The sequence below is a fragment of the Erythrolamprus reginae genome, chromosome 2 (genome assembly GCF_031021105.1).
Source record: "Erythrolamprus reginae isolate rEryReg1 chromosome 2, rEryReg1.hap1, whole genome shotgun sequence".
Taxonomy (NCBI): Eukaryota; Metazoa; Chordata; class Lepidosauria; order Squamata; family Dipsadidae; genus Erythrolamprus; species Erythrolamprus reginae.
This window is the reverse complement of record NC_091951.1, coordinates 243,359,070-243,382,748: the sequence shown is the minus strand read 5'-3', so window position 1 is coordinate 243,382,748 and position 23,679 is coordinate 243,359,070. Positions and strand designations below refer to the sequence as shown.

Sequence of the window (23,679 nt, the reverse complement as noted above, 5' to 3'; positions counted from 1 at the left end):
TGCCTGATTCTGTGATTTTGTCACCAAACCCCCAAAACTTTACCCTTAGATCTCACCCAATTTCTAAGAGGTCAGTAAGGGGTGTGCATAAGTACCCATCTTAATAGATATAAACAATGTTATATTTATGTATATTACCAATATGTACTTGACAAAATAAATAAATAAAATCTCCTGCATGAATGTTTTACTTACTAAGATTCATGAGCCAGTCATCATGGCAGGTTGAGGAACAGTGGAAAGGAAACAAAATTAGCAACTGATCTAACCAATATTCCAAGGTCCACATTTTCCAATAATCGAAGTTCTTAGGAAAAGGCCAGAGGAGAATTAAATTACAAGCAGTTTTAATATCTTCCCAGCCATAAAATGGAATGAAAATTCCTGTTGGGTTTCTTCTCTATCTGGCGAACATATTGGAGGGTGATTCCCCATCATTCCCTGCCTTCATTCCCTGGAACTACATGGCCCAAAGGCTTTTAATAGGCTGGGGGAGGTTTAATAGGCCGCTATGAACCTCTGTTCCAAATTATCAATAAAGATTGGTAGAAATAGAAATTGTATTCTTTTCTCCTTATATAGCAAACTTCCTTATCATAGCTTACAGAAGTTTAAATTCCCTATTCCAGTGATGGCGAACGTATTATCTCAGGGACCGCCTTCTGCTGCACGAATCCCAGCGACCAGTTAGGTCCCACAGAGTGGGCCTTCTCTGGGTCCCGTCAACTAAACAATGTTGTTTGGCGGAACCCAGGGGAAGAGCCTTCTCTGTGGCGGTCCCGGCCCTCTGGAACCAACTCCCCCCCACAGATTAGAATTGAGATTCTTTCCCCCTTAGGCCTTTACAATTTATGCATGGTATGTTTTGTATGTATGTTTGGTTTTATAATAAGGGTTTTTATTTGTTTTACTATTGGATTGTCACATGTTGTTTTATCACTGTTGTTTGCTGCCCCGAGCCCACGGAGAGGGGCGGCATATAAAATAAATAAATCCATCCATCCATCCATCCATCCATCTGCTGGCACACAAGCTGTTGCCTTAGCTCAATTCTAATGTGCATGTGTGTGCTGGCCAGCGGATTTTTGGCTTGCACAGAGGCTCCGGGAGGCTGTTTTTGGCTTCCAGAGAGCCTCTGGGGGGGAGGAAAGGCATTTTTACCCTCCCCTGGCTCCAGGGAAGCCTTTGGAGCCTGGGGAGGGTGAAACGCGAGCCTACTGGGCCCACCAGAAGTTGGGAAACAGGCCATTTCCAGCCTTCAGAGGGCCTCCGGGTGGCAGGGGAAGCTGTTTTTGTCCTCGCCAGACATTGATTTCTGGGTGTGGGCACTCGTGCATGTGTGATAGCACGCATGCATGCTCTTTTCAGCACCTGAAGAAAAAAAGGTTCACCATCACTGCCCTATTCTTTAACAACAAGCTGGATTTTCAAATGGAATGAATGAATGACAATAGCTCTTCTTTTACTCTCTTTTCAGACAAGTTTAACTAAACCTTTTTGCTCTTTTGGTTACTGTAGGCTTTCCTGAAGAGTGACCTCCTTTGGAACCAATACATGGTCGGTTCAAGATTGACCAGGGAACAGGTTGTCCAATTCGTGGCAAAGCACCCTGAGGATGTTGGTCCAGTGAACGGCTCTATTTATACCTGGAGGAATGCATTCAACGAAACCGATCGAACCATTATGAGTATCTCACATTTTATGGAAGTGAGTCTCTATTCTTGATGGAGGACTATTTATTTTATTTTCTGTGTTTGTTAGGGTGATTGAGCCCAAAGTAATAGTGATTTGTAGAAGAGAAAGGAAGGGAAACTGTTTCCAAAAATATGTACAATGGATTTTTGAATTAGGGATTGTGGTGGTAGTTGAGTTTTGTTTTTTTGTTTTTTTGTTGTTTTGTTTTGAGTTTTATTTTTGTTTGTTTGTTTGTTTTGTCAGCCTGGAAGTTATCGGCAATCCTTACTTATCTTGGACCTTGGTCATCTCTGAGCTTGGTTGGTTTTTTAACAGATAATTCATTATGAAACTACGTAACATTATCAATCCGAGCATTGATGGCATTACCTAGTTTGGATAATGAAACGCCTGTGAAGAAACAACCAAGCTCAGAGAGCACCAAGGACCCTTCATTTCAGCCCTGAGCTGTAAGCAATATCTTTTATTGTTCCTCTCTGTCTCTCACAGAGAGATTAAGGCTCCTAAAAAGAGAATAGTAACCCATGAATGCTCTGTCATATCAATTGTTTACGGGATCCAAACCAGATCTCTGTAGTTTTTTGTTTTATTTTGTGTAGGAAAAGTGGTTTATAGTGGCACCTCTACTTAAGAACGCCTCTACTTAAGAACTTTTCTAGATAAGAACCAGGTGTTCAAGACTATTTGCCTCTACTTAAGAACCATTTTCTACTTAAGAACCCGAGCTCAGAAAAATTTCCCAAGAAATTTGAGAGCGGCACGAAGGCCCAGCCAGTTTCCTGCCATTCCCCCTTTAATCCCGGCCATCTCGGGCTTTTCTGGGCTGCCAGAGGAGCCTTTTGGTGGCGCTTTGGCTGTCCAGAGCAAACAGCATTTTCCTTTCCCACCTCAGAGCCGTTTTTTTTTAAAGTCTTAAGGTTTTGAATTTTTTTTTATTCCCCTCACTCCACCTTCTTTCTTCGGCAGCGACTATCCTCCTCCTCCTCCTCTCCCTCCTCCTCCCACCCAAATTCCGAACTTTTATTTCTTTCCTAATGGGTTTGCATGCATTATTTGCTTTTACATTGATTCCTATGGGGAAAATTGCTTCTACTTACAAACTTTGCTTTGATTATCTCTAACCATTGACCATTTTGCCTTAATATTTAGAAACCACAGTCTGAAATGTTTGGAAAATCTCCTACTCTTCAAATTAAGTTGTGAGAAGTCAAATAGGACTTTTGACTAAAATGACCTAAGAACAGGCTCGGTTTTGGAAACATGCTTTTAATGAAGCACCAAAACCTATGATACACATCACAATAAACAAAAACTCATCCTGAATCAAAGTTAAAAAATAACTTCCTAGGTGAAAATCTGACATTTCGGTTTTCCATTTCCCTCCTCCCCCGTCCAAATAAACTTGAGCTTCTAACTTAATTCTTCGTTGCCATTTTAGTGCATCAATTTGAACAAGTTGGAAGCTGTGCCTGATGAAGGGTGGCTGGTCAGCAAATCCATGGAACTTCTGGACCAGAGACGATTCTGGGCTGGTATAATTTTCCCTGAAATTGCTCCCAAGAGTGTGGATTTGCCCCATCATGTCAAGTATAAGATACGGATGGATATCGACAGCGTGGAAAGGAGCAACAAAATCAAGGACAAGTGAGCATCCTTTGAAGCGGCTTTGTTAAGAGTCTGTCCGTAGTCTCAGACTTGAGCCCTTTAATTTAAAATCAGTACAGCAGTATAATTTGTTCTTATCTGTTTTTGCAGATTCTGGGATCCAGGTCCTCGAGCTGATCCTTTTGACGACATGCGCTACATTTGGGGAGGCTTCACCTACTTGCAGGATATAATTGAGCAAGCAATCATCCGGACTTTGACAGGCACTGAGAAGAAAACTGGCGTCTATGTTCAACAGATGCCATATCCGTGTTATGTGGATGACACGTAAGACTTATTAGATGAATACCCTGTTGATATTTTTTATCCCGCCTTAATGTAGAATCAGCTACACTGATAAATTTAAAATCATGCCGTATCTTAGCTGTAGGATATAAAAAACATAGAAACATAGAAGACTGACGGCAGAAAAAGACCTCATGATCCATCTAGTGTGCCCTTATACTATTTTCTATATTTTATCTTAGGATGGATATATGTTTATCCCAGGCATGTTTAAATTCAGTTACTGTGGATTTACCAACCACATCTGCTGGAAGTTTGTTCCAAGGATCTACTACTCTTTCAGTAAAATAATATTTTCTCACGTTGCTTTTGATCTTTCCCCCAACTAACTTCAGATTGTATCCCCTTGTTCTTGTGTTCACTTTCCTATTAAAAACACTTCCCTCGACCTTATTTAACCCTTTAACATATTTAAATGTTTCGATCATGTCCCCCCCTTTTCCTTCTGTTCTCCAGACTATACAGATTGAGTTCATTAAGTCTTTCCTGATACGTTTTATGCTTAAAACCTTCCACCATTCTTGTAGCCCATCTTCGGACCCGTTCAATTTTGTCAATATCTTTTTGTAGGTGAGGTCTCCAGAACTGAACACAGTATTCCAAATGTGATCTCACCAGCACTCTATATAGCGGGATCATAATCTCCCTCTTTCTACTTGTTATACCTCTAGCTATACAGCCAAGCATCCTACTTGCTTTCCCTACTGCCTGACTGCACTGTTCACCCATTTTGAGACTGTCAGAAATCACTACCCTCTTCTGAAGTTTTTGCTAACACAGAACTGCCAGAAGAAGAATGTAAAAAGCCCCTAGTATAGTCCTCCGAGGGGCAAGTGCTGTAAGAAGCCTCCTTCAACCATCTTGAAGGAAGCAGATGCCTTCAAGATGGTGACTAGGATCCTTCCTTGGATAGTTTTTATTCCATAGGTCCAAGAATCTTTTGAAACAATAGCTGGGAATGCAAAAGTTAAGAAGGAACTTTTTATCACATGTAATGGCAATGTCATAAGGCAGGGATAGGCAAAGCTGGCTCTTCTATGATTTGTGAACATCAACTCCCAGAATTCCTGAGCCAATCATGCTAGCTCAGGAATTCTGGGAGGTGAACTCCACATGTCTTGGAAGAGCCAACTTTTCCTACCCCTAAAGAAAAGGTACAGATAAAGAGATGGCTACAAGAAATTATAGGGGAACAAATAGAATTTAAACCCGAACTATTTTTATTAGGAATCAATAATTACAAGGTTAAGAAACTACTCCAGTACATCATTTTACAAATAGTAACCGCAGCAAGAATTGTATATTTTTAATATTGGAAACTTGAAAATGCACCAAGTGATAAAAGGATTATACATAAAATACTGTATGTATAACAGAATGTTCAGAGATGTACAGACTCACTTTGGCAATGAAAGACAAAGAGGAAACAAAATTTTATGGAATAGGTGGTATAAGTGGTTAGAGCAGAGAAATAAAGATGTATAGAAATAAAAAATGTAAATAACTGTATGATACATATGACACAGTACTGTTAAAAATGTTTATTGACATGTATATTGAAAGGAAAAAAATTAAAAGAAAAAAGAAACAATAGCAGTTGCCTCTGAAAATATTCTCCCAAACCTTTGTTTTGCCTGCTGTTCCCTTTCTAGATACTTGCGTGTCTTGAGCCGGTCAATGCCTCTTTTCATGACTTTGGCGTGGATCTACTCAGTAGCGGTGATCATCAAGGGGATTGTATATGAGAAGGAAGCGCGGTTGAAAGAGACAATGAGGATCATGGGCCTCAATAATGGCATCCTCTGGCTTAGCTGGTTCATTAGTAGCTTGTTGCCCATTCTCATGAGTGCAGGGCTTCTGACATTCATCCTTAAGGTAAGACTATGTTTACTTTCTCCTCCTCCTTTCTTGATGCATTAACGTTGTGGTTAAAGATAAGAACGTTAGTTGAATTCACATATTAAGAACTCTTTCCCAAACTTTCACCCTCAGAATACAGTAGGCAACTAGCCAATCTAATTCTCAATTGGCAAAGGACAATTATGGTTCAAGGTTATAGGAATAGCCCAATCTATCTAGAGGGTGCTGGCTTTTCTGACCTAGGCTTCCTGATAAATAATAAAGCACAAAAGGACTCACAAAACCCTTTTTATTTTAACGGCTGTGAATTATGTTCCTTCCCAGCCGTAATAAGTCCCAAATGATGTTAATTAGTCCAATTAGTGTTAATTGGAAGAAAGCTGATATCACCAACCTTTATCTTTCTTGACATGCTGCCAAAGGTCTAATTGACTAGGAGTTTTGCAAGGCCAAACAGAAACACCGAGTCAGAACTGAATTGCTAAGACACAAATTGAATAAAGTTGCTTCCTGCAACATCCATTTGCTCCACTTTTATATCCTATGGAAGGGGCCAATTAGCTCCAAGCCTTACTCCTGAGTAATCCTTTTCCTCCATAACTGTTCCTGCAGCTCTGTGCAGGCGTGCATTGGGAACAGGCACCCCCTGTTCCTCTGCCTTCCTCATGTCAGCCACTGGAGGTTCTGAAGTCAGCACAGACGGCCCAGGCTGGATCACTGCCTCTGGAACTGAGCCTTCTCCAGGCTCCAGGTCTGGCCCATGTTCCTCCCCAGCATCCTTGCTGTCCAACTTTGCTGCCATCTCTGCAGGATGCTGGCGGACCACAACACTGGCCTGGAATTCTGAGGCAGAACATGAATCTATTTCCACGATACCAGTGCCTCTCAACCTTGAGAACCTGAAGAAGTACAGACAGCTGCCAGAGTTCTCCAGTCATTGATAGAAAGGATTAGCCTTGGCTAAAACTTTAGCTGAATTCACATATTTCACACATGGCTAGTCAGAACCAACCAGATCATATTATTATGGCTCAGTGTAGTGTATGGTCCCAGCCTTTGCTCAAACATGCCTCACAAAGCTGATGCCTCCAAAATATTTCTCTGAATTCTTGGAAAATGGCATTGAAAGAGATAGCCAGCAACAGATCGGTGTAGGCATCTAGCTAGCATGTCTGTAGAAGATTAGATTAGATTTATTGGATTTATATGCCGCCCCTCTCCGCAGACTCGGGGCGGCTCACAACAATAGCAAAAAACAGTACATAGTGACAAATCCAATGCCCACCAATCCAATTACAATTTTAAGTTAAGAAATTCATAAAACAATCCCAATATATATAAAAAACAACCACACAATCAATCAAACAGCAAAACAACATGGGCAAGGGAGAGATGTTTTAGTTCCCCCATGCCTGACGGCAGAGGTGGGTTTTAAGGAGTTTACGAAAGGCAAGGAGGGTGGGGGCAATCCTAATCTCAGGAGGGAGCTGGTTCCAGAGGGTCGGAGCCACCACAGAGAAGGCTCTTCCCCTGGGTCCCGCCAGACGACATTGTTTAGTTGACGGGACCCGAAGAATATGGATGGTGGAAGGTCACTCGTCTTCTTACCTAGGGGAAAACTGAACTTGGATGTTGAAATTATACTTAACCAAAGCTCTGCAGCCATTTGTAGCAGTTGTATTTTTTTTTAACGTTAACAGTGTTTGGTGCAACACAAATGCATTTCCTTTTTCTCTTCTTTTTTTACCCAGAAAGGAAACTTGCTGCCGTACAGTGACCCCTCTGTGATTTTCGTCTTCCTGTCTCTCTTTGGTGTAGTAACCATCTCACAGTGCTTCCTCATCAGCACCTTCTTCTCCAGGGCCAACATAGCAGCTGCTTGTGGAGGAATTATCTATTTCACTCTTTATTTGCCTTACGTCTTATGTGAAGCCTGGCAGAACTACATCAGTTTCTCTGTCAGAATATTTGCAGTGAGTATTGGCAGTAAGCAGGCAAACCTTTTTGTTGTGGGTTAAGCCAAATAAATTTCCTAGATTCTGGTATTTTGAAGATGCTTGGAACCACAACTTGGATGGAAAATTTTATCCATGCACTTCTGGAAAGTTGGGAGAGTTGTAATTGAAGAGATTTTTCTGAATACAGTGATACCTTGTCTTACAAACTTAATTGGTTCCGGGATGAGGTTCTTAAGGTGAAAAGTTTGTAAGATGAAACAATGTTTCCCATAGGAATCAATGGAAAAGCAATTAATGCGTGCAAGCCCAAAATTCACCCCTTTTGCCAGCTGAAGCGCCCGTTTTTGTGCTGCTAGGATTCCGCTGAGGTTCCCCTCCATGGGAAACCCCACCTCCAGACTTCTGTGTTTTTGCGATGCTGCAGGGGAATCCCAGCAGGGGAATCCCAGCATCGCAAAAACAAGCGCTTCGCTGGCAACGGAAGTCCGGAGGTGGCGTTTCCCATGGAGGGGAGCCTTAGGGGAATCCCAGCAGCACAAAAACAGGTGCTTCGCTGGCAACGGAAGTCCGGAGGCGGAGCATCCTAGTGGCGGCTGTGGGTTTGTAAGGTGAAAATAGTTTGTAAGAAGAGGCAAAAAAATCTTAAACCCCGGGTTTGTATCTCGAAAATTTGTATGACGAGGCGTTTGTAAGATGAGGTATCACTGTATATTTTAACACTGGTTCCTTAAATCTGCGACTAATGAGTAACAAAATGTAAGTTACATTTCAACTCTTTGTAAAGCTTCCAGATCTACCAAATTACATGGATTACCAATGCACTTTAATCTATTTTGCTGATCTTTGACTGGAAGTGGTAGTCATAATATTTACTGCCCTTTGCATGGAAAAACATTTTTCTATGAAACCTTCCCACCATCCTCAGGAGCAAGGAGACATGATTGGGGCAAAGCTACAAAGAGTTGTGTTTCTGTTCAGTGATTATCACCATTGGGCATATATACTTTCAATCATCCATGGGCAATGATTGAAGTATTGGTCTGCATCAGCCTTTACCTTTGGTCCCTTTTACTTAGTATATGTAACAGTGGCTGGGTTAATCTGACCCATTGGCTTTCCTCACATTAAAAACCGTAAATAGTAAATGTAATAGGAGCACTAATTGGTGGTCTTTCTTCAACAGAGCCTACTTTCTCCTGTTGCCTTTGGATTTGGCTGCGAGTATGTTTCTCTGTTTGAAGAACAAGGGATTGGGTTGCAGTGGGACAGTTTATTTGAGAAGCCTGTGGAACAAGACAACTTCAGCTTGTCCATATCTGTGTTCATGATGGTGCTGGATAGCTTCTTGTATGGCATGATGACTTGGTACATTGAGGCTGTTTTTCCGGGTGAGTAATCTCCTTCTCCTTCTCCTTCTGTTAGTTTCTACAGCCCCATCTTCTTCTCCCAGTAAAGTCATTTGTCCCAGTGAAAGCCACTGTCGTGTGGCGGATGGGGAAAATAGTTGCTCCTCTGAAGGGGAGAAAGCAGAAAAACATTGACAAGAAATAAAAGCATCTCAAGTCTTTCAAGAAGCGTGGGTGGGAGAGTTGATCTAAAGCAGTGATTTTCAACCTTTTTTAAGCCGCGGCACATTTTTTACATTTATAAAATCCTGGGGCACACCACCAACCAAAATGACACAAAATGACACCCGAAGACACTCTCCTCTCTTTATCCATCCCTGTCTCCTCCCAACCCTTGTGTGTGTGTGTGTATGTGTGTGTGTGTGTGTATACATACTTTTGAACCATTTCCAAAAATAGGTGAGGGCTGGGTTTTTCTCTCTCTTATTCTTTGGGTGCTTTTTATCATATGCTTTAAATCAAGAGTCACTTCTCTCTCTCTTTTGTTTCTCTCTCTTTCCTCTCATTCTCTGTCTCAATCATTTTCTCATTTCTCTTTTTTCCTCCCCTTTTTGCTCATTTCTCTCTCTCTCTCCCTTCCTCTCCTTTTCTCTCTCTCCCTTGCTTGCTTTCTCTCTCTTTCTCTCTCTCTTGCCTTCTTTCTCTCTCACTCTTGCTTTCTCTCTCTTTCTCTCTTTGCTTTCTCTCTCACTCTTGCTTTCTCTCTCTTTCTCTCTTTGCTTTCTCTCTCTCTTGCTTTCTTTCTCTTGCTTTCTCTCTCTCTTTCTCACTCTCACTCTCTCAACAAAAAGTTGCGAGACCGGAACCTGAGCTTCCTTCTTCGCGGCACACCTGACCATGTCTCGCGGCACAATAGTGTGCCACGGCACACTGGTTGAAAAACACTGATCTAAAGAACCATGATCAGAAGAGAATTCCCATAATGAGAAGTGCCCGTTCTGCAGTACTGACTTTATAGCATTTCCATTGGAGAAGCAGCAAAAATCCAGACTAATTGGCTTAGTTGCAGAAATGGTTCCAAAGGTCTCAAGAACTGTGGGGAACACCAGACACAAACCATCCCTAGATATGGGAAGTCTGCTTTTCTGTACACAAACCCTTAATTGCATGATTATGTTACTCAGAATTGAATGTTCAAAACTAGATGTTCTAAACAGAGGTGGGTTTCAGCAGGTTCTGACCATCTCTGGAGAACCGGTAGTGGAAATTTTGAGTAGTTCAGAGAACCTGTAAATACCACCTCTGACTGGCCCCACCCTCATGTGTTCTCTGCCTCCTGAGTCTCAGCTGATCAGGAGGAAATGGGGATTTTGCAGTATCCTTCCGCCAGAGTGGGGAGGGAGTGGAGATTTTACAGTATCCTTTCTCTGCAACATCCACCAAGCCATGCCACTTTCACCAAGCCATGCCCACAGAACCGGTAACTTAAAAAACCGGAATCCCACCACTTGTAAGCAGATTTCTCAAATCGTCAGAGAAGTTATTTTAACAGTTAGTTCAGCTCAGAAAATAATTTTTGGAAGATACATGCACACGCCAATATTATATACTGCTTTCTGTGTTGCCTGCTGTATATTTCTAGAAAAAAGTAATTGCACGCATTCAAAGTCTTTCTAAATTGATCTTACTGGAGAGATATAAAGAATCCCACTATCTCATCCAGTCTGCACCTTAATAAATGGAAATAAAATTAAAGTAAATTGAACTATAGGATTGCAAGTAGAAATTCTGGAAGGCAGTCAAAACAAATGTGTGTGTTGGTTAAAAGAATGTATTTGTATACGTATTTACAAATGGAAAGAACCTAGAATTTGTTTCAAGCAGTTTTAGCACTTAGGGTTAAATCATATATGGAGCACTTCCCAAATCAAATGGGTTAATCTGGTTAGAACTTGTAGGTTCTAGTTCTAGAATGTGGTTCAGCCATTTCAAAAGCACCTTTTCGTATCTCAAATGCTGTAAATGATTCTTTTGTTTCATGAAATGTTCTCTGCATTCTGTTTAGGCCAATATGGTATTCCCAGACCTTGGTACTTCCCCTTTATGAAATCCTATTGGTGTGGTGAGGAATCTGGGGAACAGTGGCTCCCTTCTCATGCTGCAGCATCCTCAGAAAGTAAGTGACTCATTTGCGATCTTAGATGCTTGCTAAGGAAGTCATCCTCAACCTCATTAGATCCTGCACAGAGCATATTAGGCAGTAAGTGTTTTCTAGTTCTGATCATTCACATCATCTTAGGCATTGTTCCAAGGGACACTAATGATCTTAAGATTTCTCTTTAATGTTTGGTGCCAAGTTTTTCGAGGTTGATTTTGTTTCCTTTTTCCTCCAGGAAGTATCTTGGAGGAATGCAATTTTTGGTTTGCCAGTCTTTAGGCATACATTAGATATGCCCAATATTCTATGTTCACTCACAGTTCTCGATAGATGTTCTAAATCTGATTCTTGCAGTACCTCTTCATTAGTGATTCAGTTGTAATATGAGACATGGAGGATTTTTCTTAGGAAGAGGGGTCGTTAAGGAGTAACGTTGGGATTTCTTGCAATTCAGAAAGGTTGGATCAGCTGGAACATGGGCTAAAACTGCAAAAACCTGATTGAATTTTAAGCTGCAGTGTTAAAATCAACCAAGGCCTGTTCAGAAACAGCAGCATATCAAACCTGGGTCAGATAATTCTTCCCGGAGTTTTTTCTGTTTTTGATGGAAATATTCTGATATTTCATAGTTCTACTTGGGATAAGTTAGATTGCCAATGGTCGTATTCCCTGGGATTCACACACTGGCTACATCTACATCATGTCTCACTGTGCCCTATGATCTCCATTATTTTTGCTTACCTACATTATTGTTCAAAAATACTGCACACAATACCTATAAATATCTGATAACTTGCTTTCTTGGATTTCCTTTCCCTTTCCATAGTTTGTATGGAGGAAGAGCCAAGCCATCTTCCCCTTGGAGTCTCCATTAAGAACTTGGTGAAAGTTTACCGTGATGGCAAGAAGCTGGCTATAGATGGTCTTACACTGAATTTCTATGAAGGGCAAATTACCTCCTTCTTAGGGCACAATGGAGCAGGAAAAACTACCACAATGTAAGAGGGAAATTTGTTAAAGAAGAAGGAATGACATTTCTTTGATACATAGTTGACTCTGTCATGTTGGAAATTAACTCCTTCTCTATTATGTTTAGGTCCATTTTGACTGGCTTATTCCCTCCAACCTCTGGCACAGCCTTCATCCTGGGTAAAGATATCCGTTCTGAACTCAGCACTATCCGGAAGAACCTGGGTGTTTGTCCTCAACACAATGTCTTGTTTGATGAGTGAGTCACATTACCAATCACAATTCCCTTGTATACCTACTCATTTATTTCCTTGTTATGAAAATGCATAGGGTTAGGATGGGTGATGATGGTGGCAGGGAGAGAGAATGTACATTTGCCTATGTGTCTGGTGGCACAAGGGTGCATGGCTGGTGCACTTGATCCTGACGGGCTCGAGGTTGACTCATCCTTCCATCCTTCCAAGGTGGGTAAAAGGAGGACCCAGATTGTTGGGGGCAATATGCTGGCACTGTAAACCACTCAGAGAGTGCAGTGAAGTTTTCTTTCTTTCTTTCTTTCTTTCTTTCTTTCTTTCTTTCTTTCTTTCTTTCTGTCTGTCTTTCTTTCTGTCTGTCTTTCTTTCTGTCTGTCTGTCTGTCTTTCTTTCTTTCTGTCTATCTGTCTTTCTTTCTTTCTTTCTTTCTGTCTTCCTTCCTTCCTTCTTTCCTTCCTTCCTTCCTTCCTTCATTCATTCATTCGATTTTTTTATGCCGCCCTTCTCCTTAGACTCAGGGCGGCTTACAACATGTTAGCAATAGCACTTTTTAACAGAGCCAGCATATTGTCCCACAATCCGGGTCCTCATTTTACCCACCTCGGAAGGATGGAAGGCTGAGTCAACCTTGAGCCGGTGATGAGATTTGAACCCCTGACCTGCAGATCTAGCAGTCAGCTTTAGTGGCCTGCAGTACTGCACTCTACCCACTGCGCCACCTCCGCTCATTATGGGGTTGTATATACAGTACTATAAGTCCAAGTGCTATTGCTATATGAATAACACCTGTGTTCATGTTGGCTAGCTAGTCCACCAAGTTCATGTTCTGTAGGACAGTGATTTTCAACCTTTTTTGAGCCGCGGCACATTTTTTACATTTACGAAACCCTGGGGCACATTGAGCCGGGGCGGGGGGGGGGCGGGGTTAAAAAAAGTTTGGACAAAAAAATTCTCGCTCTCTCTTCTTCCCCTTCGCTCTATTTCTTTCTCCCTCCCTCTTTCTCTCCCTTTCTTCCTCTCTCTCTCCATCCCTTTCTTTCTCTTCCTTCCTCTCTTTTTTGCTCTCTTTCTCTCTCCCTCCCTACGTCCCTCTATGTCTTTCTTTCTCTTTCTCTTTCCTTCCTTCCCTCCCTCTCTTTCTCTCTCTCTCTTGCTTTCTTTCTCTCTCTTTCTCTCTCTCTTGCTTTCTTTCTCTCTTGCTTTCTCTCTCTCTTGCTTTCTTTCACTCTTGCTTTCTCTCTCTCTTGCTTTCTTTCTCTCTTGCTTTCTTTCTCTCTTGTTCTCTTTCTCTCTCTCTTGCTCTTTCTCTCTCTTGCTTTCTTTCTCTCTTGTTCTCTTTCTCTCTCTTGCTCTTTCTCTCTCTTGCTTTCTTTCTCTCTCTCTCTTGCTTTCTTTCTCTCTTGCTTTCTCTCTCTCTTGCTTTCTTTAACTCTTGCTTTCTCTCTCTCTTGCTTTCTTTCTCTCTGAGCTTCACGGCACACCTGACCATGTCTCGCGGCACACTAGTGTACCACGGCACACTGGTTGAAAAACACTGCTGTAGGATATATTGCTTTGCTTCAAAAACGTTTCCTCAAATTCTTGAGGTGCTTCAGAAGAAACACTAAATAGACAAAACATACCAGAATCACATGTTTCCCCAAACAGAACAGTTGCATACTATGTTGTGATGCAGTAAATAAAGGCTTTCTAATGCATGTTTAGATTATTTTTATTGACACTTCCTGGAGCTGGTTTCCAGACACTAAATCATGGGTAATTTCATCTGTAGTATGTTTATTGTTTTCTGTAAATACCAGTGCTTTGAACTTTTGGAAGCAACCAGAAGATAAAGGGCAAGGTTAAGCAGTGGCTTTAACCCCTGGTTTATTTTGAAAGGAACAAACCTCCAACCATGATTCATGCTGTGTATTACACAATTATCTAATATCACCTGTCCATGGATGAGTAGATGTATCTGTTTGTAGGGAATATTAGCAGGCCAGATTAATGTGTTGATAAGCCACAATTTGGCCTTTTTTTGTTGTTGTGTCAGACCCATTTGTTCCCTATAAATAGATTTACTGCCTACAGAAGCATGGTAAGTGAAGGGGAGGAATAATGATTATTTTTTCCCCCTTGGCAAAGAGAGTTTTGTGCAAGAACTCATTTACAAAATAGAGCCCTTTTGTTTTCATTTGCTGACTGTGTAACTAAATGAGATTGTTGGCAACTTTTTTCAGATGGTCTGACTCCCTCAGATGCTCAGATGTTTTGAGCGTTCACCCCAAGTAATAGAGTTTCCTTAAAATGCCTTTTTCTCCTGTAACCAGGGGTGGGCTGCTGTCTGGATGGGGTGGAATACAGTGGGGTAGCGAAAATGGAGCTCCACCCCAGGGCACCCAATTTGCACTGAAAGATGTTGAAAGAAAATGCAGGGCGTCCTGCATAAGCCACGCCCACAGTGTGGTAGTAAAAATTTTGGTACCCTTCACTGCCTGTAACCTTTCAGTCATGATGCTTATACATATTTGGATTGTGCTTAAAACCTTGTACAAGCGAGAGGAAAGCAGGGGAAGATACTAGATTTTATTTTTTATTGGTCAAGTGTGATTGGACACACAAGGAATTTGTCTTGGTGAACAGGATCTCACTGTACCTAAAAGAAAAGATACCTTCATCAAGAATCATGATAGTCTAGGTACAAATGATAGTCTAGGTACAAATAAGGAACCAAATCATATTAGGAACCGGTCAATATAAATCATAAGGATACTGTTCTGTCGGGCTCTGTGGTAGACTCCTCCCAAAAATTCACAGGTACAAATTTCAGACACACACACGTTTGAAAATTCAAAACAATGTTCTTTATAATGAAAATTCACTTAAACTAAGCCCTCTTTTGGTATAGCAAAGAGCACTCATCTCCAAACAAACTGGTAATTTGTACAAGTCCCTTATCAGTTCTGTGATTCTTAGCTTGCAGCTGTGAGGCAATTCACAGTCCTTCTTCTTTCACAAAGTGAAAGAAGGTTTAGTTTCAAAGCGGGGGGAAAAATCAGCACACAAAAGGTCAAAGTCAGTAAAGCAGTCACGAAATACAAGGATCAGATAATCCTCCACAATGGCCAAACCCACAGGCTGTTATTTATAGCAGCCTCACTAATTACCACAGCCCCACCCAACCACAGGTGGCCTCATTTTCTTTGATAATAATCTCTCAGTTGTTCTTGCCTATGGGTGGCTGTATCATTAACTCTTGTTCTGAATCCAAGGAGGAGCTAGATAATTGATCTCCTTCTGAGCTGTCTGCCACACTCTCCTCCTCCCTGTCACTCATGTCTTCTTGGTCAGAGGAGCCTACATCAGCAGATTCCACCGGGGACAAAACAGGCCTGCAACGTGTGGATGTCTCCCCCACATCCACAGTCCTTGGGGCAGGAGCTGGGCCAGAACTAACCACAACAGATACAAACAACAAAGTTACAGTCATGTACAAACATACCATGTCAACTATGACTGGGTATCAAAACTATAAATGTGAAAATGACCTATGCTAGGCATAGCCTCAATTTAAAAAAAACCAAACCACACAAACACATATTCAGTTTTGTTTCTCACCCGTTTCTTCCTTTTGCCTAGGCTGACAGTGGAAGAACACATTTGGTTTTATGCACGCCTGAAGGGGCTGCCAAAAAAATTGGTGGAAAAGGAAATGGAACAGATGGCTACAGATGTTGGCTTACCTCACAAACTCAAATCTAAGACAAGCCAACTCTCTGGTAAATTGCTATTACTCAATTATTTTATCTTGTCTACATGCCTGTAGAATATTTGTTTGTTTTATTTATTTATTTATTTATTTATTTATTTATTTATTTATTTATTTATTTATTTATTTATTTATTTATTTATTTATTTATTTATTTGATTGTTTGTTTGTTTGCCGCCCCTCTCCGCAGACTCGGGGTGGCTAACAACAGTAAAAAAGACAATATAAACAAATCTAATATTAAAAGTAATTTTAAAAACCCCAATTTAAGAAAAACCAATCATACATACAGATATACCATGCATAAATTTTATAAGCCTAGGGGGAAGGGAATATCTCAATTCCCCTATGTCTGATGACAGAGGTGGGTTTTGAGGAGCTTACAAAAGGCAAGGAGGGTGGGGGCAACTCTGATATCTGGTGGGAGTTGGTTCCAGAGGATCGGGGCCACCAGAGAGAAGGCTCTTCCCCTGGACCCCGCCAAACGACATTGTTTAGTCGACGGGACCCGGGAAAGGCCAACTCTGTGGGACCTAACTGGTCGCTGGGATTATAAGATGTTGAAGACTCTCTCGGCTGATGAATCATTGCTTCTCTTTTGTAAGCTACAAGGGGACTTTCTAAACTCTTGAGAGATGTTGTACATATTTGTACACAACATTTATTGTTGGTGGTAGATAGAGAAGGAAACGGGAAGAAAATAAGTGTGAAAGGTGGTGTCCGTTGAGCAGCAAAAATGAAGATTCTTCCTGAATGGTCAGAAAAATTTGGAGAAGAAAATTATTCTTCTCCTCTATATCTTGTGATTTACAGGATCTTCCTTGATGAATTTAGTGAATAAAAGGAGTAGAAAAGCAAGCTCTCATTTCAAGATGGCCCATTCATATTTGAGAAATAATTTCTATAGAATGTCAAGGAAAATCCAATGGTGTCAGTCTGGAAGTATATTTCTTTCCATTTGTCTCCTAAAGACATGGATGTGTCCTTCCTCAAATTAATGATTGATGTAGCTCATTTGAAGGATACTTAATTGGGAAAGACTATTTCAGTCATAACATGCCTGCCCACTTGCTTACCCATTGAGATATATTCACAAAAGTGCATGATGGTTAGTTCTTCATATTTATTTGTCAGTCAAATCTACATGGCCATCCATCTCATGAAAAGCTGTGTACAACAATCAGACGAAACCATGTGCATATAAAATAATTATTGTAAGAATATAAAAGCATTAAACAATAAAATATCCCCAGAAAGCCTAAATCTGTCCAAACTTGTCTCCTAGGTGGCATGCAGAGAAAGCTTTCAATAGCTCTGGCCTTTGTAGGTGGTTCTAAAGTTGTCATACTTGATGAGCCAACAGCTGGAGTGGATCCATATTCCCGAAGAGGAATCTGGGAGTTGCTCTTGAAATATCGACAAGGTATTATTTTATCTTATGGTTCAATGAAACTTTGCATGCTGGTATTGGGTGGTGATTGTCGGAAGCAACAATTTTACATAGAAAGGAGCAGAGGCTTAGTGTCAGAGCATATACCTTACATGCATAAGTTTCGTACTTCAATTTCTATTAACCTCCATTTTCAGCTAGGAAAGAATCCTATCTGAAACCCCAGAGAGCAATTGCTACCTAACATATACACTATTAGACTTGATCCGGTGGTGGGATTCAGCCTGTTCACACCACTTTGGGAAGTGGTTGCTCAGAGAACTGGTTGTTAAATTATTCAAATCCCATCACTGGCTTGCTCAGACAATGAACTGATTCTATACAATGTAATTCTATGCAGTGTATTTTTTCGTTTGCTTTCTTTCTGTGCAAGAATGAAACACCTAATTACACACAATAAGATCACTATTTTCATTCGATATCCCACTTAATGTAACTGTAGTTGAACTCTCAAAGTACATTTGCCAAAGATTTCTGTGCAGAATAACAATAGCACATATATACCGCTATATAGTGCTTTATAGCCCTCTCTAAGGGTTTACAGAGTCAGCCTATTGCCCCCTACAATTTGGGTCCTCCTTTTACCTACTTCAGAAGGATGGAAGGCTGAGTCAACCTTGAACTTGATGAGAGTTGAACTGCCAAATTGCATGCAGCTGGCAGTCAGGAGAAGTAGCCTGCAATGCTGCACTCTAACCACTATACCAACCAGGCTCAGAAGAAAATTGGACAGACCTAAAATGGCCTAAATTAAGTCTAAGCTGCCCCTCCAAGATCTTCCAGATGAAGCCTTTTTAGTCTTGCTAACATTTTGGTGAGAGCAATTGATCACTATTGCTTTCCTGATGTTTCAAGTTAAGGTGTCTCCTAGCCCAGGGGTAGGCAAAGTTGGCTCTTCTATGACATATGGACTTCAACTCCCAGAATTCCTGAGCTAGCATGACTGCCTCAGGAATTCTGGGAGTTGAAGTCCACAAGTCATAGAAGAGCCAACTTTGCCTACCCCGTCCTAGCCCAACAATCTAAGATTTGAAAGTGAAAGTGCTACGTATGGACTTCAACTCCCAGAATTCCTGAACTAGCATGACTGGCTCAGGAATTCTGGGAGTTGAAGTCCACAAGTCATAGAAGAGCCAACTTTGCCTACCCCGTCCTAGCCCAACAATCTAAGATTTGAAAGTGAAAGTGCTACATGTGTTCTTTTCCACTGATCTCAGGAAGTGCTGTTTGAATAAGCTGTGGTCCTCCAGTTGCACCTTCAATTATTTGTAAAGTTGTGCATAGGAGGAACTGGATGCTACTGACAACATTTCTATGCTTCAATTAATGGGCATTAATAATATTATCAGATTTCAGCCAACTAGAATGGAAGATCTTGATCTATATCTTCTTGCTATGGCTTTTGTAACAACATCTGCAAGGCTCTTTGGATAAACATGCGACTACCATAGTTGTGTGGGAAACTTAATTTGTTCCTATTTTCCTTGGGTTCATTTGCTGTCTCCAAGCTGTTTTTTGCCCACATAAGGAAAACAGAAATTACATAATCATTAAGTGTGTGTTCCTTTTGAATTGTAGGTCGCACTATCATCCTCTCCACCCACCACATGGATGAGGCAGACATCCTTGGAGACCGAATTGCCATCATATCTAATGGCAAACTTTGTTGCGTTGGCTCTCCGTTATTCCTGAAGAACCAGCTGGGCACAGGGTACTACCTGACCTTAGTGAAGAAGGATGTGGATTCCTCACTTGGCTCCTGTAGAAACAGCAGCAGCACAATATCGTACCTGAAAAAGGTAGTAGCTGTTGTCAGTACGGGCTAAAACAATCAAAATAGACGGGGCTTCTGAAGTATGATAACTTCTTTCTTGGGGGTCTGTAAATATACAAAATATTCAGGAACACAATGGGACTGTCTAAAGCAGGGATGTCAAAACTCGGTTTCATTGAGGGACACATCAGGGTTGTGTTTGACATTGGGGGAGGGCCAGATGGGCATGGTCAGGATCAGGTGGAAGGTCTTAAGCGTAAAACATATCAAGAAAGACTTAATGAACTCAATCTGTATAGTCTGGAGGACAGAAGGAAAAGGGGGGACATGATCGAAACGTTTAAATATATTAAAGGGTTAAATAAGGTTCAGGAGGGAAGTGTTTTTAATAGGAAAGTGAACACAAGAACAAGGGGACACAATCTGAAGTTAGTTAGTCAAACGCAAATATTATTATTTCACTGAAAGAGTAATAGATCCTTGGAACAAACTTCCAGCAGACGTGGTTGGTAAATCCACAGTAACTGAATTTAAACATGCCTGGGATAAACATATATCCATCCTAAGATAAAATACAGGAAATAGTATAAGGGCAGACTAGATGGACCATGAGGTCTTTTTCTGCCGTCAGTCTTCTATGTTTCTATGTTTCTATCAGTATTGTGTTGCTATCGGTATGGCTAAGGACGCCCCACTAGTAATGAAAATTTTGCATGCAGCTTCAGGTGACTGGCATGTGCATGCATGTGCCCCAGTGACATCTTGCTTCTGCTCATGCACAGGAAGCAAAATCCTGCAAGGGAATGCGTGCGTGCATGAAATGGTGATTATTATTTTTTTGCTTCTGCACATGCGCAGAAGCAAAGAAATAATCGAAATCTTTCTCTCGCACGCGTCCCCTCGCAAGATTTTTTGCTTCCTGCGCAGGCGCAGAAGCAAGATCTTACTAGTGGGTGTGTGCCTGCCAATCCTCTGGAGTGGCATGTGCAGCACACCAGTAGCGGTGGGAGCAGCAACCGCCACCTGATCAGGAGGGGTGTGGCCAGCTTGATGTCACTCATGTCAGGGGCACCTGTGGTGGCCCAAGTGCTCTGCCAGTGAAAAGAGAGCTCAGGAAGGCTGTGTGTGACCCTCCCAAGCTCTGTATTCACTGGCAAAGGCACCGCGGGCCGGTCCTTCACTGTTTCCAGGGCGGTTCTGCAGGCCAGACGTAAGCACCCCATGGGCCGGATCTGGCCTTCAGGACTTGAGTTTGACACACCTGGCCTAAAGACATAGCAATAAAGATAAAGAGGAGCGTGATTACTATAAGATTTGGGGAAAGTTTTATGAATGGTTGGAAACTAAAAATAATTGAGATGTATTTTCTTTTACTTACTTTTAAAGAAATACATGATGATTTAATTTTAATCTATTAAAGACCCAGATGACGAAATAAGGGCTGGTGGCAGCATTGGATAAGGAGTTAACACAGAGATGAAAGGATTAAATTAGAAACTGAGTTAAGATGTTAAGATGTTAATGTTTTATTATAAATAGAAAAAGGGAATATAAGGGACTGGATTTTATAATATTGTTATTTGTAGATGAAATATATCTCATGTGTGGTTAATTTTAATAAACTTAGCAAAGAAGAGGATAAAAAGTACACATTGAAAGTATAATTAGCGCTTTTCTCTCTCTCCGAATGTTTAATATATCTAAGAAATATTATTAATTATTATTTTAAGCATTGATTCTGTGTTTTTTATTGCTCATGTTGTTTTGTTGTATGTTGAAAGAAAAATAAAGAAAAATTTTATACCACCCCCTCCCCAAAAAAGACATAGCGATATTTCGATTTCTGGTTGATTTGATTTCAATGCCTGCCTTGGTTGCTCTTGTGTCAGCATTGGCAGTGTTGTTTAAAATGTACTTCCTGTTGATCTACTTGGGCTAAAAGATCTTTCCATTACGTTTTCTTCTGTCACTAGGATGACAGTGTTTCGCAGAGCAGTTCCGATGCAGGTCTCGGGAGCGATCATGAAAGTGACACCCCAACAATAGGTAATGTTGTTTCTTGCATACTGAACATCTGCACTTTGTTTGGCTAGATGGGGAGTTCTTAAGCCCCAGTGTGATATAAAAATTTTTTTTAATGTTTTTAATTGAAAATTTTAAAAGATTTACAAAGAAAGCAAACATGTATGCCGCCCCGAGTCTTCGGAGAGGGGCGGCATACAAATCCAAATAATAAATAAATAAATAAAATATTTACAAACAGCCATAATAAAGGAAAAAAAGAACCACAACAACAAACAAAATATATAAAAAAAACAAAACACATGAATAATATTAAAGATAAACTTACATAACAAAAAAATTATTTATGTTTTTTATTGAAAATTTTAAAAGATTTACAAAGAAAGCAAACATATTTACAAACAGCCATAAAAAAGGAGGGGGGAAAGAACCACCACCACCACAACAAAGAAAATATATTAAAAAAGCACATATGAATAATATTAAAGATAAACTTACATAACGAAAAGGAGGCAGGATGTCGCTCCTTTTCATTCACTTATATTTTTAGCAAATACAGTCGGTATCCAAACTGATTATTTCGGTTATTAATTTTTCTCTATAAATCAGTAATTATTACTACCGCCTTATATTAATCATATGTACAATATTTCAAGTCATACAGACCATCCATTTAAATATTAACCTTTAAATAGTGTGATAAAATTTTGATACTAATTTTCTTGGCATTTTTGGTTTTTTTACTAAATAATCCAAAGTCTGCAACATTGATAGATTATTAGTCTAAGCAAGGTGGGTTAATAAATTAGTCTTTGCTTCTGGGAGTTGCCTTTTGTTGCTGGTCTAATGTGGTGGGATTTTTCTCTCCTTCCACATCCCATAACACCTGCTCTTTTAAAGAGAGACTCATCCCTCAGGCTAGATCTGGGAAGAGCATAGGTAGCATCCCCTATCTTCATGGCCCAAGGGGACTTTCTCTGTTACTTGGGAATCTTTCCATGGGCACATGAAGTCCTTCTATTCATGGCAATCAAAGTCTGTGTCTATTCGGTTATTGTGCAATGCATAAGAAGTCGTTATCTCATATTGCTTCAACTCCCCGAGATAAGCACTTTGATCGTTAGCAATATCTGATACGAAAAGATTATATTTAGTTGGTACAGCATAAGGCAACAGCGGCGACCGCAGAATCTGATGGACCTTTTACATTCTTCTAGATGTATCTGCAATTTCTAATCTGATAATGAAGCACGTCCAAGAAGCAAGGCTGGTGGAGGACATTGGCCACGAGTTAAGTTACGTCTTGCCCTATGAAGCTGCCCGAGAAGGAGCTTTTGTGGAGCTGTTTCATGAGATTGACGACCGCCTCTCTGACCTGGGTATTTCCAGCTATGGCATTTCTGAGACTACCTTGGAAGAGGTAGGTAGATGACAGCAGCCATTCTGAAATCATTATCCATGGCTTGGTTTTCTCCCAGCAAGCTGCAGCTGAGATGCATTTATTTATTAATTGCTTATTTTTGTTATTACATTCCTGTACTGCCAAACTCACCCAAGGGTCTCTGGGTGGATTAGAACAGAGATGGCAAATCTTTTTTGGTCCGCATGCCAAAAAGGTGTGCGTGTGTATGCCAGTACGTGCGCACATGCCCACACCCATTCCCTCCCCTGTGCTGCCTCCTGTGCATGCGCACATTCTCTCCCATCCCCGCGCATGCACACAGGTCTCACTGAAGCTTGGGACGGTGAAAAAATGGCCAAGTGGGCAAACCAGAAGTTCAGACAAATGGACTTCCGATTTGCCCATTGTGCTGTTTTTTTGCACTCTGGAGGCTTCAGGGAAGCTTCCCGAAGCCCCAGATTGTGAAAAATAGCACAATTGAGAGGACGGGCGCCCTTAGCTCCATGCCGACATTTGTGTCGGTGCCGGATTAGCACAGCACCAACTTTCTGGTTGGCTGGACCATCCAGCATCCTCCGCATGGCCTCTCGTGGCCGGAAGGGAAGTGGGGGGACCGAGCATCACTGTCCAGGCAAGGAGTTACACCCATTTAGTTGCCCAAGTATGTTATACAGTAATCCCTCGCTACCTCGCGGTTCATCTTTCACGGATTTGCTACTTCATGGGTTTTCAAAGGGGGCTTAAATCCATTAAATCCATTTAAAATTTTAAATCCATTAAAAATTCATAAAATTCTTCTACAGTACTACAGTACTTATTAAAGAAACTGGTAGGATATCACATGTAGCAGTTCCAGCTGAGAAACATTATTCTCATAAAATTAGCGACAGTGTTGCAAAACTGTGTTTTGGTTTTTAGGGAAGTTGGAAGAGTAATAGAAATAAATACCGGTAGCAATAGTAATTAAGACAAACCTAAGAATTTCACGTTCTTCGTGATCTAATTCTCCGATGCTATGAACTGCGGTTGGGGAAGCGACTCCCCCCGGAGATTCGCACTGCCCCCACTCTCCTGGTCTTCCGGAAGGCCT

General features: G+C 41.0%; 1 protein-coding gene across 2 annotated transcripts in view; it reads left to right on the top strand.

Annotated features, from left to right (window-relative positions):
* The window catches only part of ABCA1 (ATP binding cassette subfamily A member 1), a 167,428-nt gene that overhangs the window by 104,215 nt on the left and 39,534 nt on the right, over positions 1-23,679 (top strand). For both annotated transcript variants that reach the window (XM_070742367.1, XM_070742368.1), the window contains 14 exons: positions 1,519-1,707; positions 3,134-3,339; positions 3,451-3,627; positions 5,298-5,520; positions 7,257-7,478; positions 8,647-8,851; positions 10,875-10,985; positions 11,794-11,965; positions 12,064-12,195; positions 15,812-15,951; positions 17,227-17,364; positions 18,970-19,190; positions 21,139-21,211; positions 22,405-22,607. In XM_070742367.1, the coding sequence (XP_070598468.1) occupies positions 1,519-1,707; positions 3,134-3,339; positions 3,451-3,627; positions 5,298-5,520; positions 7,257-7,478; positions 8,647-8,851; positions 10,875-10,985; positions 11,794-11,965; positions 12,064-12,195; positions 15,812-15,951; positions 17,227-17,364; positions 18,970-19,190; positions 21,139-21,211; positions 22,405-22,607 (2,412 nt within the window). The remainder of the gene's footprint in view (positions 1-1,518; positions 1,708-3,133; positions 3,340-3,450; positions 3,628-5,297; positions 5,521-7,256; positions 7,479-8,646; positions 8,852-10,874; positions 10,986-11,793; positions 11,966-12,063; positions 12,196-15,811; positions 15,952-17,226; positions 17,365-18,969; positions 19,191-21,138; positions 21,212-22,404; positions 22,608-23,679) is intronic.